The sequence below is a fragment of the Typha latifolia genome, chromosome 1, assembly GCF_019914945.1.
Source record: "Typha latifolia isolate L0001 chromosome 1, TyphaL0001v2, whole genome shotgun sequence".
In the NCBI taxonomy this organism is placed as follows: domain Eukaryota; kingdom Viridiplantae; phylum Streptophyta; class Magnoliopsida; order Poales; family Typhaceae; genus Typha; species Typha latifolia.
Window position 1 is genome coordinate 90037 of NC_133086.1, and position 12428 is coordinate 102464.

At 39.3% G+C, this 12428-nt stretch overlaps 3 protein-coding genes and 1 long non-coding RNA gene across 4 annotated transcripts; all 4 read left to right on the plus strand.

The window, feature by feature from the left end:
• The first annotated feature begins 21 nt into the window (after positions 1 to 21).
• LOC140786068 (soluble starch synthase 2-2, chloroplastic/amyloplastic-like) lies at positions 22 to 5556 on the plus strand. Its single transcript, XM_073134258.1, has 9 exons — positions 22 to 376; positions 738 to 1007; positions 1244 to 1775; positions 1984 to 2048; positions 2284 to 2361; positions 2444 to 2554; positions 2724 to 2768; positions 2877 to 3050; positions 4132 to 5556. The coding sequence occupies exons 1-9, from the start codon at positions 269 to 271 to the stop codon at positions 5086 to 5088; spliced, it is 2340 nt and encodes a 779-aa protein (XP_072990359.1). The 5' UTR covers positions 22 to 268; the 3' UTR covers positions 5089 to 5556.
• Positions 5557 to 6329: 773 nt separating this feature from the next.
• LOC140801664 (uncharacterized) lies at positions 6330 to 7175 on the plus strand. The gene is made up of 2 exons (XM_073156887.1): positions 6330 to 6503; positions 6632 to 7175. The coding sequence occupies exons 1-2, from the start codon at positions 6386 to 6388 to the stop codon at positions 7120 to 7122; spliced, it is 609 nt and encodes a 202-aa protein (XP_073012988.1). The 5' UTR covers positions 6330 to 6385; the 3' UTR covers positions 7123 to 7175.
• Positions 7176 to 8030: 855 nt separating this feature from the next.
• On the plus strand, positions 8031 to 8771 carry LOC140786083 (uncharacterized). Its single transcript, XR_012108545.1, has 2 exons — positions 8031 to 8221; positions 8353 to 8771. It is a non-coding gene; the product is annotated as an uncharacterized lncRNA (long non-coding RNA).
• A 353-nt stretch (positions 8772 to 9124) lies between these two features.
• On the plus strand, positions 9125 to 11926 carry LOC140792353 (uncharacterized). The gene has a single exon (XM_073143308.1). The coding sequence runs from the start codon at positions 9125 to 9127 to the stop codon at positions 11924 to 11926; it is 2802 nt and encodes a 933-aa protein (XP_072999409.1).
• The last annotated feature ends 502 nt before the right edge of the window (positions 11927 to 12428 follow it).

Sequence of the window (12428 nt, forward strand, 5' to 3'; positions counted from 1 at the left end):
CAGATGAAGACACGAACGTTGCTTCGCAATTGCAATTGCAATTACAATTGCAAAAAGAAAATCTAAACCAATCACTCATGCACTAGCACATAGAACACGCCCTCCTTCACCTTCTCTCCAACAAACATCATACACAAATCACCACAAATTTTTTTTTAAAAAAAACGTCCATCCTTTTTCTTTCCTCTCTACTTTCTCTTTCTCTCCCTCTCGTCTCCACCGCTCGCGATAATAACAAAAGCAAGAGGGCGTGATCCACCAAAACCAAATGGTCTCTTCTCTGACCCTCCGGTCTCTGCCGTCGCCGCTGCATCCCCAGGCCCGCCGGAACGGCGCTGCTCTCCCTCGCGCCTCTATCCTCTCTTCTTCTCCCACTGTGAGCTCTCTCTCTCTCTCTCTCTCTCTCTCTCTCTCAATTTGTTGGACCAATTATTTAAAGAAAGAATGCTTCTTTACATCTAAAAGATATCCTTAAAGAAAGAATGCTTTTTGAATCTCGACTTTTTATTTCCTGGTGAAGTGGGTCATTCTTTTAGATGGCTCCTTTCCAGGTGTCTACTTTTTCTCTCACTTTGATTCGTACCAGGACCATGGTATTATCTTCATAGAAAAGTAGCTGATTCTGATCAAATAAATGGCGTTCTCCACTATGCAACTAAAATCGTGTCATATTATAGATAATAAGGTGCCCCCCCTCCCAAGCATTATATGCTAATGATTCTTGATTTCTCCTTTAGACACAAATCCGACTCAATGGTCTTGGTACCGTGGGAAGTGCTTGGAAAACAAGATTTTGGACGTCCGTTGGAGGTGAATTGCCGTTGATTTCAAGATCGATAGGCCGAGAAACTGGGAAGGCTCTACAAGCAGCGGAGAAGAATGTCGATATTGAGGGACAGGGCGACATTGATGAAGACAGTGATGATGATATTTCCAATGATGCACTTCGTGCTACAATAATCAAAAGCAAGAAGGTTTTAGCAATCCAGAGGGATCTACTGCAACAGGTATTAAATATATGGTATTGCAATATTATCTGACTATTCTCTCTTTAGCATTGGTTGCATTGCCTTGGAAATCATTCAGTTTCACATTTTCCTCTACTGTGATGCAACACAACTTACTACTATATCTTTCAATTATATACACCTTTAGTTGCCATGTGGCTATGCTTCTTTTTTTTCTTTGTTGGAACACAATAATTTTGAATATGATAGTACGAAATTTCCACAACTTGGTGCAGATTGTAGAGAAAAGGAAACTTATTTCAACTATAAAAGATAATGTTGCTGAGGGGGAACAATATCCTCTTTCCCCTGATATGGAGGGTTCCTCCTCAAATATTGATAAAGATCCAAGTAATCAAGATGTTGATGATAAACATGCTTCTGAAAGTTACTTTGATAGTTATGCCCAATCAAAGGAAGTTGGTACATATGCAAATCCACCTGGTAGCACTCATAGAGGCTCTCATGATGATAGAAAACACACTGACAGTTTAGACTCTATTGCACATGCTATGGGATTATCAAGAGAGTCCAATTTGGAGCATTCCCACCAAGAGATTCTGCCCACTGTTCTTCCCATATTCTCTGAACCAGATAAGGGGAAAGATCAGAAGCGTGATGAATCGGCAGAAGCATATGCAAGTGGTGTCAGTGAAAAGCTAGAGGCCGCAATTGAGGAAAGAAACATGACTTCACCTCCTTTGGCTGGGGATAATGTGATGAATGTCATATTGGTATCTGCAGAATGTGCTCCTTGGTCTAAAACAGGTATTAACATTTCACTTTAAATTTAAGAAGTTGTCATTTTAATAGCTCTATTTCGTCTCCTGCAATAAGGCATTTCTTGATTGTGCTTTTATTTTCTCCTTTTTTGTGTCCTTGTATGTTGTGAGGTCATTTCTAGGTTAAGGGCCTAGAATTTTATTTTCCTTTCCTTTTTTTCTCTTTCTAAGCTAAATTTGATGTTCTTTTCTAGGTGGACTTGGAGATGTAGCTGGAGCTTTACCAAAGGCTTTGGCCAGGAGAGGACATCGTGTCATGGTTTGTATTGCTATAGTTTGTTTTCTATTCATGTTATTTGAACCAGGACTAAGGTTCCTTTACATGGGTTCAGCGTATGATTTTTCTAATTACCAAATCACTGCATAATTCTAACTAGCACTTTCTGGAGTCTAGTATACTTATTAGTCTGGTTAGAAATGCCTGAAGAGTTGCTAGATTTTTACTTTCTTAACAGGTTCAGAGATCAGTGATTCATGTCTATTATTATTTCTAGGTAGTGGCACCAAAGTACGGAAACTATGTGGAACCCAAAGAAATAGGAGAGCGTAGAAGGTACAAGGTTGACGGGCAGGTATATTGCTGTGTAAGTTATGTAATCGTTCAACTAGTGGAGCACATTTTATTCTGGTTTGGTGTAATATGTTGTTATGCAGGATATGGAGGTAGCCTATTTCCATGCTTACATTGATGGTGTGGATTTTGTTTTCCTGGATAGTCCTAATTTCCGCCACATAGAAAATGATATATATGGCGGAAATCGACTGGTAAAGCATTACTTACCCATTTCAGACTTTTAGTATAATATCACCCTCTCCGATGTCTCCACCCAATGTTTTCCTTGGCAAGAGTGTCAGGATTATTGTTCAGTTATAACTTTTTATTGATAAAAGTTAGCCAAATTGGTTCATGCTTTCTACTTTATCTGGAGTGCAGGACATTCTGAAGCGGATGATTTTTTTCTGCAAAGCAGCTATAGAGGTATTTTCTTGAGCATTAATAACTTCATATATCATGACATATTGGAATGTGTTTTGAAAGTTTATGTAACAACTAAAATTGTTGAAAAGTACAATAAGCTTTTTTCAGGTTCCTTGGCATGTTCCCTGTGGTGGTTTCTGCTATGGAGATGGGAACCTGGTCTTCATTGCCAATGATTGGCACACTGCTCTTTTACCTGTCTACCTAAAGGCATATTATCGCGACAATGGGTTGATGATCTATGCTCGATGTGTTCTGGTGATACACAACATAGCACACCAAGTAATATTTTAATCCTCTATGTTTTATTTCTTTTATTGTTCTACAATCAAATCTACCTGTATCTTGTTCCTATTCAACTTGATTATGCCTTGCTGTTCACTGGAGTGTTTTTTTTTCCGAACATATGCAGCATGCTATGTATTGTAGATAATTTGTACTGTGCATGCTGACCACATCACTATTAGCCTATATGAATAGACCAATACTATGGAAAGGCTGTGATGATGCATGTAGACTGTTATAAAGCAGTACTGTCTCCGATCTGCTTGTTCATCGCTTCATCTTGATTCTTGCCTAACTGTTACATGTATGGTACAGGCTTCTCAATTTCTTTCTTTGCACAATTTGAGGATAGAGGAAAAAAGAAATTCTATTCCAAGGATGTGATTTAGTTAACCTTTATTGTCAAGATGCATATTTTTTAACACAATTTATACTATTATTATTGTGATAGACCTACTGATGGGGAGATACACACAGCAAGAAGTAATATTACTTGGTGGGGCAGATATAGGCACCATAGATGCATACTTACTGTGCCTCTAATCTGTGTGAGCAAATGTATGGCGTCTTATATCTTTCCATGACCGAGATAATCATGAAACAGTTTGGACGTGTAGCTTCAGCTCAAATTTGATGGTGGTGATGTCATTAACAAATAAAATCTTCTTCTGGAATAGCCAATCCCCTATTTAGTGTGGACTTTGGTGTAGATCACACATCACACAACCATATAGAGGAAAAAAGAAAGAAAGTATTTAGGTATTTCATATCCTTTGAAGTGATTTATGTATGACAAGCACGGTTAAGATTGCCAAACATGCCGGTAACCACTAATTTTGTTTGAAAAAAAAAATATTCTCATTCTGATATTTTATGACTTACTAGGTTATTTAGCATCCTGTTACTTTTCTTCTAAAGCATTTTACATGTTATCCAGTTACACGGACAAATAACAACAGAGTTATTGAATTGAATCATACATCAAATCATAAAGCTCCAATATATGCCTTGATAGTTGAGGATGTAAATTCAGTTTTGTTCTTGAAAATAGTATTTTAATTTAGATCTCTGTTTCCAGGGTCGTGGTCCAGTAGATGACTTCCGCTATGTGGATTTGCCGGGTCACTACATTGATCATTTTAAACTCCATGATCCGATGGGAGGAGATCATTTCAATATTTTTGCAGCTGGTTTAAAAGCTGCTGACCGGGTGGTTTCCGTTAGCCATGGTTATGCTTGGGAGCTGAAAACACCAGAAGGTGGTTGGGGCTTGCATGATATTATTAATGAGCATGATTGGAAACTCCAGGGTATTGTGAACGGGATTGATACGAAAGATTGGAACCCTAAATTTGATGTGCATTTAAAATCTGATGGTTACATCAACTACTCCCTAGAAACTCTTCAAACAGGCAAGGTCCAATGCAAGTCTGCTTTGCAGCGAGAGCTTGGTCTGCCTGTTTGTAATGATGTTCCTATCATTGCTTTCATTGGAAGGTTGGACCATCAGAAAGGTGTAGACCTTATTGCAGAGGCCATGCCCTGGATTGTTGGTCAAGATGTGCAGTTAATTATGTTGGGTACAGGAAGGCAAGACCTTGAAGATATGCTGAGGATGTTTGAGAGCCAACATCATGACAAAATTAGGGGATGGGTTGGGTTTTCTGTGAAGATGGCTCACCGAATAACTGCTGGTGCTGACATCTTATTAATGCCTTCAAGATTTGAGCCTTGTGGATTGAACCAGCTCTACGCCATGATGTATGGGACTGTCCCTGTTGTGCATGCTGTAGGTGGTCTTCGAGATACTGTACATCAATTCAATCCATTAGAGGAGACAGGGTTAGGATGGACGTTTGAGAGTGCAGAGGCAAATAGGATGATAGATGCACTTGGACATTGTTTAAACACGTACAGAAACTACAAGAGCAGTTGGGAGGGATTGCAAAAGCGAGGAATGATGCAGGACCTCAGTTGGGATGGTGCTGCCCAACGCTATGAGGAAACCCTTGTTGCTGCCAAGTACCAATGGTGATTTATGAAAGCATTTGTTCTTCATTCGCAAAGTTTTCTGTCTATTGGCACGTCTAAGGCTGTCAACAATTTCTGGCAGACAAGTAATAACAGTGATGGGAAATTGCACATTACCTATTCTTGGTGCATCCTTTATATCATCTCCAAGTTGGTGATTTCTAATCCACTTAGCAAGATGAGTTCATAGCTGGCAATACCCTGCTATCTGCTTGTTTTCCCATTTTTCTTGATTGTAAATAGTGGAGCAGGTTACAGAACTTTTGAAACAAGCATATCTGAAGTGACTGATGTCGAAGGAAAATGCATAGAGAGTTCTTAGCAAATTATTTGAGGTGTGTATTTGCAACGCAAATCCCTGCAATTTGTTTCTCTGTTGATAACTTCCAGCAGATTATGGAGGGGACATCTAAACCATCTCATCAAGCTTTTGAACTGTTTCTATCTGTATAGAAATTCTCTTTTTTCCCAATTTTCTTCGTCTCTGCTGACTTATTGATGTGAAGAGAAGTTATTGATGTTACAGACCTAGTCGTGATCTTCATTGGGATAAGGTTTTTTTCTTAGCCTAATCAAAATTGATTACTTTAATTTTAGAGCATAACTAGTCCTTGCCTGGAATTAGTGAGCATATATCGGCAGTCATTTCTTGATGAAATAAGAAATTGTTGTCGGAAATCGAGAACAGATAGGTTGCGCCCATGGTCATCTTCATCTAAAGATATAGGCTGGTGTGAGTCATGACATTTAAGATAACATGCATGCATGGCTTCCAATTTTGCCAATGCCTCGTAGGATATACTCCTCAATGGTAATCGTTTCTATTTTACTTTTGCAAAGTGCATGGTTCTTAGATGAAGCAAAGACGGATCGGAGCTACGTAGAAGTAAGCTCATAAATATGTGAGACAATTAAAAACAGTCAAGTGTACGTACGAAAATAGTTTTTTTTTAATTCAATTATTTTTGTAAACATCAGCCACTCCAAAGAATGAACGAGACTTTCCAACAAAGAAAAGGTATAGCTACCCTTGGAATCAATCCCCCCCCCAAAAAAAAAAAAAAAAAACTCAGTAAACCACCTTCCAAAGCAATGGCATACCTCTTACGCCATCACAATCCAAGGAGAGAGCACCTTCCAGTGTACATGCATGTATTATTAAAAAATCTCCAATGCATGCATATATATATATATATATATATATATATATATATATATAGATAGATACCCTCCGCCTACAGCCATAATCACATCCAAAGTAATCAAAATCGAAACTACCAAAAGATCAGGCTTGCATAAACATGAGCACAACGCCCGTTCCTAGTGCTGAAAAGCGCAGCTACCAAGACTTTATACCTCCACATGAACTAGTAGTCAAAGAAGGAGGAGTCGACAGTACCTTTCTCATTAGCGTCGCAGGTATGCATGTGTACATATATTTTTGTTAATATTGGTCTTAATTAATAATTACATCTCGCATTTCATATATGTTTGGGATCAAATTAATTAAGCATCTTTCCTTTATATGGATGGATGTTTGTGTGTAGGATTCAAGAAGGAGGAAATCAAAGTCCAATATGACAAGTCGGGAAAGCTAATTGTTAGCGGGAAGCGCCGTCTCGCCGGCAACCAGTGGAGCCGGTTCCGCAAGGAGCTCCAATTTCCAGAGAAGTGCGACGGGAAGGAGATTCGTGCCATACTCGAGAATGGGATTCTCTACGTTAGGCTACCAAAAACGAACCGCCAAGATGATCAGCCCCAGACGCCTACGCCCGCGCCGAGCACCCAAACTACTCAAACTGATGCGACGACGAAGGATGCAGCGATAATTAGCAAGACTAAGGAAGCAGAGAAAGAGAAGAATGGAATCAAAGAGTCTGATAAGAGAAGCGACCTGAAGCACAAGGTGGGTGGGGATTTGGACGGCAAGAGGAGGAAGGTCATCTGGACTGCGTTGCTGGTGGCGTTGCTTGGTGTGGGCTTGTATTTGTATCTCAACTACTACGAACAATCTGGACAAAGAAGATCACGTTTGTGATTTTAAAATCTCAAATGAATAATCCAAATGATGATATGAAAACAATAACAAAACAAGAGAGAGAGAGAGAAGAATTGGACATGTATATATGCCTGCTCCTGTGGCTCTATGTATTTGTTAAAATATTTTAAATTACTTTTCTTCACAAGCTTAAGCTTTTTAGCGTAAATGTCAGAGACTTGGTGACTATTTTTGGATGCATATATCCACATATCAGTTTACAACTAATGATCGTGAATATAATTAAACGCATCGTAAGTAATTATTTGCAAAGAAACCAAGTAGGAAAGACTCCTAGTAGCTGCAGATTGGTCAAAAAGATGATAAGCTTGCAGAGCACGACGTTATTTAATATATCAATCTTGATCGGTAATTCAAAAACTTACTTTAAAATGTCATAAATGATATGTTTAGTCACAAATTCGTGACAAAATTGTTGTTTGTATTCCAGCTAATGCAGACACGAGTCTAACTACTGTTATCCGCATTTCCACCCACTATTAAAATCTATATATAGTCTTAGTTGGATTTAAAAAAACATAGGATTATTAAAAAAGAACTTTCAAAGAAGGAAACAATAATTAGGGACGAAGCTTAACCTTAATAATCAAATGTTGGAATCCGGTCCAATCAAAATTAGAAACAAATGGGGGCGAACTAATTGGATTGATAGGAAGAAATGGAGAGACGTAAAACTCATGACTAGAACCTAGCAAACGTGCATGACAGATAAGGCAGAACCACCCAGATCTAGAAATCTCGATTAAGGAGTCCAATATTCCTCAAAGGAAGAAACAAAGAATAATTCCTTTACCAAGCAAGCAATTAATATAGCTGAGAAGACCTTCCTCGCAAGCGAGTTGAATTTGTCTTGTATATATGTCAGAACCCATGCATGACCTTCCTTCATTCGATCGTTTAGAGTTATTTCACATTATTATATATATATATATATATATATATCCATTTAGTAAAAGAGATCGGAAGGAAGAAGTGCCCATGGAAGTTGCACCACGCTATAATGATTACTCCGAGATTGATCCGGTTTCCGAATGGTCACGAGGAGAGGAGTCCGATACGCTTATTATTCATGTCCCAGGCATGCATAAATCTAACTGCATATATGAATTATATAGACATATATAACGGATGGATGGCTCCTGAATTTGGTTTGTGTTTTATTAAGAAATTTAAATTAAGAGTTTCCCCCTGTGATAATTTGTAATGAAGGATTCGAGAAGGAAGACTTGAAGATTCGGGTTGACAGTGCATGCAGGTCAATAAACCTGAACATCTGTGGAAAGGTGCGGCAGAGAGATGTTCGTTTCGAGAAGAACTTCGAGATCCCTAAGGGGTGCAACATCCGCAGAATCGCCGCCAAGTTTGACAGAGGAAAATTATACGTGGTGATCCCAAAGCAACCGAGTTGGTGGAGGGCGATTTGGGGTGCTGCAAGGAACAACAAGCAACTAATCTTCAACGTTGGGGTAGTCATCGTACTTGCATGGTTTGTTGCGCAGTGCATGCAACCAATAAATTACCCAAATGAAGGAGATCGAGATGCACGTACGTGCTAGCTCCAAAAAAAAAACAACATACAAGTAAACTGTGAATTGATATGAAACTACGATTGATACTTGCGATGTAAACATCGTCCCGTCTCACTTCGCTTCAATTTTTCTTTTCTTTTTTTTTTTTTGGTTTTTTTTTAATAGGAGACAATTAATATGCTTCTCGATCGTGATGCAAAATATATATGGCAAGAAGTGAAAACAAGTAGGGTGAGCCGCAATTTCACTAAAATATAGGGTCTTAAATGAAAACTTTCCCAAATAAAGAGTAAAGGAAAGGGTCGTTGGTTTGAAACGCGGGAGTGAGATTGCCTTCCTCCTTCCTCCTCAAAAATGGAAACATCAATCTCTAATGGATATGCTCCATCTCTTACCATATTCGTCTCTACAAATCCTTCCCCTTCTTCCCCGATGCTTACAACTCTGACATCATGGAGCCTTCTGAGGGGAGCACCTCTTGCCCCTCCTCGGCCTTTTACTCCGCCACCCAATCTCCCTCGTCCTCTGATTTCATCGTAGACGACACTCAAATTACTATCTCAGTCCAACCGAGCAATGCCCACTTGCCCGGTTCTCCACCGGACCTCTCATCTCCTCCATCCTTTTCTTTGAGACATTTCGTCGAACAGCTTCCCGGTACTCCTACTCTTTATGAGAGCGACCCAGATATTGATACCTGTAGAGGTCCAAGTAGATCTTGGAACTCGGATTTGGATCGAATCAAGCATTGCGATGTGTACATCGGTTTCAATGGCCGGAAATCGTTGCTCCTCAGGCTAGTAAAGTGGCTTCTAGCTGAGCTTCAGATGCAAGGGATCTCCTGCTTTGCCTCGGATCGAAGGAGGTGTGCAAATGCATTTGATCATACCATTGCGAGGGCCTCAATTAACATGGCCTCCTTAGGGGTGGTGATCATAACTCCAATTTCCTTTTCAAATCCGTACTGCATCGAGGAGATGCACGTATTCTTGCAAAGGAAGAGACTGATTCCAATTTTTCTTGGAGTCTCTAAAGATGATTGCATCGCAAGGGATATAGTTGAAAGGAGAGGGGAGATATGGGAGAGGCTTGGAGGTGAACTTTGGACGGCATATGGCGGCATAGAGAGAGAATGGAAAGAGGTCATAGATGGACTCTTGCACGTGGAGTTTAAGTTGGAAGTGAATGCAGGCAATCTCAGGGACCGCATAATGGATGCTGTTGAACTTGTTGGGGTCCAGTTAGGAAGAAGGTGCATTGTGAAAACAGTGGCAAAATGGAGGAAATTGGCAGCTGATGAATTCCCGTATGTACGGAACGTTAACTTTATAGGAAGGAGAAATGAGTTACATGAGCTTGAATCTATATTCTTTGGAGATGTTGAATGGCATGAGGAGGATAACTCCATTGATACAAGAACCAGAGGAAGGTATAGAAGGGATACAACTGTATCTGAGAGAAATGATGATAGTAGATCAATAAGAGAAAGATCACTAAAGGAGTATAAAGAGAGAAGTAAGGGCAAGAAACCGATGAACTGGAAAGAATCCGAAGACTGCCAAGAAACGCAATGCACATGGAGAGGCAAACAGCCTCACCGATTCATGAATCAGAGACATGGAAGTAAGAGCAGTAAGAATGATCCTTTATATAGTAATGGCATAGCTTGTGTTTGTGGTGAATCAGGTTTTGGAAAAACAGAACTTCTACTTGAATATGCATATAGATTCTCGCAAAGGTATAAGATGGTATTGTGGGTGGGTGGAGAAGCCAGGTACCTCCGAGGAAATTATATTAAGTTATTGCCTCGATTAGGTATTGATGTTGGACTACAGAATGAAATTTGCCCCGAGGAAAATGGTTTGAGGAGCTTTGCCGATATAGAAGAAGAAGCAATCCAAAAAGTACGAAGAGAGCTCATGCAAGACATCCCTTTCCTTCTAGTGATTGACAACCTAGAAAGCGAAAACGATTGGTGGGATGGGAGGTCTATAAGAGAACTTCTTCCTCCTTTAGGTGTGGCTACACATGTTTTGATCTCCACTCGATTGCCTCGGATAATGAATATTAAGCCTCTGAGGCTACTGTACCTATCTGGTGCAGAGGCAATGTCTCTAATGAAGGGAAGCTCCAGAGATCTCAAAACAGAAGACATTATTGCTTTGAGGCTTATTGAAGAGAAACTAGGTAGGTTGCCTCTCGGTCTTGCACTAGTTGGCGCAATCATTTCTGAGTTCCATACTGATCCGTTCAAACTCCTAGATTCAATAAATAAAGTGCCATGCAGTGAGCTCATAACATGGAATAATGCTAAGGAAGAAGTCATATTGAAGCAGAATCCGTTCCTTCTCCAGTTTCTTGAGTTATGCTTTTCTATGTTAGATCATGCAAGGAGTCGCAAAAAGTTGGCGGCAAAAATGTTAGAGGCCAGCAGTTGGTTTGCGCCTTCACCAATACCGATATCCATGCTGGTCCTCGCTGCACGTGGAACTTCTAAAGAGCAATATCACATGCAGGTTTGGAAGAAGTTACAGCATATGTTTTCCTGTACATGCATGCCATCATATGTTGAGAGCTCAGATGCTGAAGCCTCATCTATGCTGATAACACTTGGTATGGGAAGGACTAGTGCAAAAACAGGATCCATATCTTTTCATGATATAATAAAGGAATATGCTAAAAAAAGGGGCAGCAACAAAATGTCTATCTCTGCAGTTAAAGCAATCAGCATCGAAGGTTCTATACCAGAACACTTTGATCATATATGGGCTGCATGCTTCTTGCTCTTTAAATTTGGCACTGATCCTGTGGTTGTCAATCTACCAACCCATGATCTGTTATATTTTATCAAACGTTCAGTACTCCCTCTTGTATCATGGAGCTATACAGTGTTCTTTAAGTACAATGATATCCTTGAGCTTCTACGATTATCCACCGAAGCTCTGGAAGCACTAGAGGATTCATTCATAGATGAAGCCAATGCTGCTCAGCAGAAATCTTCATGCTTGAGTGGTAAAAATCAATCTATCATAGCATCTGATCCTATTCTTTACCAGGATCTTGCGCATTTAAGGGCAATTCTTTTGGAAACCAGAGCAAGACTTATGCTAAAAGGTGGACAATATGATATAGCGCGACAACTTTGTCAGACAGCTGTTAGTATAAAGGAGGTCATTTATGGGAGGGAACATCCAGAAACACAATCTACTCGTGAAACATTTGAACGAGTTATGAAATATCAATCGAAATTTTGAGTTGTTGAGAAATAATCAATTTATTTATATAATACAATATTTATCATGAAGTTAATGTTCTTTTCTTACAAATGTACTGGCTGCCTTTTTCATAGTTGCAACTCTTAGCCATTTATTTCTTTTTTTCTGCTTTGCTCACTTTTGGACAACATTAGATCTTTTAATGTGATGGTGTCTTCACTGTCATACTTGTGTGTCGATATCATTATGCTCAAGGATTGTTGTTCTTTTTCATAGTATTGCATATTGTCGTATTCTTTAATTGCATGTTATGCAGTCGTCATTTAATGCTTTAAAATGGTCTAGTTGCTAGATAAAAGGTTTGCCACTTTTCCTTATAATCATTCTGTTCCCTAGAAAACGATGGTTTTTATGCAGCAACAGATGCTATAATTTTATAGATTCAGGATTCATGTTATTTTGTTTCGTTCCCAATTATTAGTTTTGCTTACTTCTCAATTATAAGGTTTGCTTAAATAATGTAGTATATATGCTCACTCAT

What these genes read in the sequence shown, in the direction of transcription:
- LOC140786068 (XM_073134258.1), top strand. Translation starts at nt 269, where the DNA reads ATGGTCTCTTCTCTGACCCTCCGGTCTCTGCCGTCGCCGCTGCATCCC. An exon ending in TCCTCTCTTCTTCTCCCACT is followed by an intron (nt 377 to 737) that starts GTGAGCTCTCTC and finishes TTTCTCCTTTAG; the next exon opens with ACACAAATCCGACTCAATGG. An exon ending in TGCTCCTTGGTCTAAAACAG is followed by an intron (nt 1,776 to 1,983) that starts GTATTAACATTT and finishes GTTCTTTTCTAG; the next exon opens with GTGGACTTGGAGATGTAGCT.
- LOC140792353 (XM_073143308.1), top strand. Translation starts at nt 9,125, where the DNA reads ATGGAGCCTTCTGAGGGGAGCACCTCTTGCCCCTCCTCGGCCTTTTAC.
- LOC140801664 (XM_073156887.1), top strand. Translation starts at nt 6,386, where the DNA reads ATGAGCACAACGCCCGTTCCTAGTGCTGAAAAGCGCAGCTACCAAGAC. An exon ending in CTTTCTCATTAGCGTCGCAG is followed by an intron (nt 6,504 to 6,631) that starts GTATGCATGTGT and finishes GTTTGTGTGTAG; the next exon opens with GATTCAAGAAGGAGGAAATC.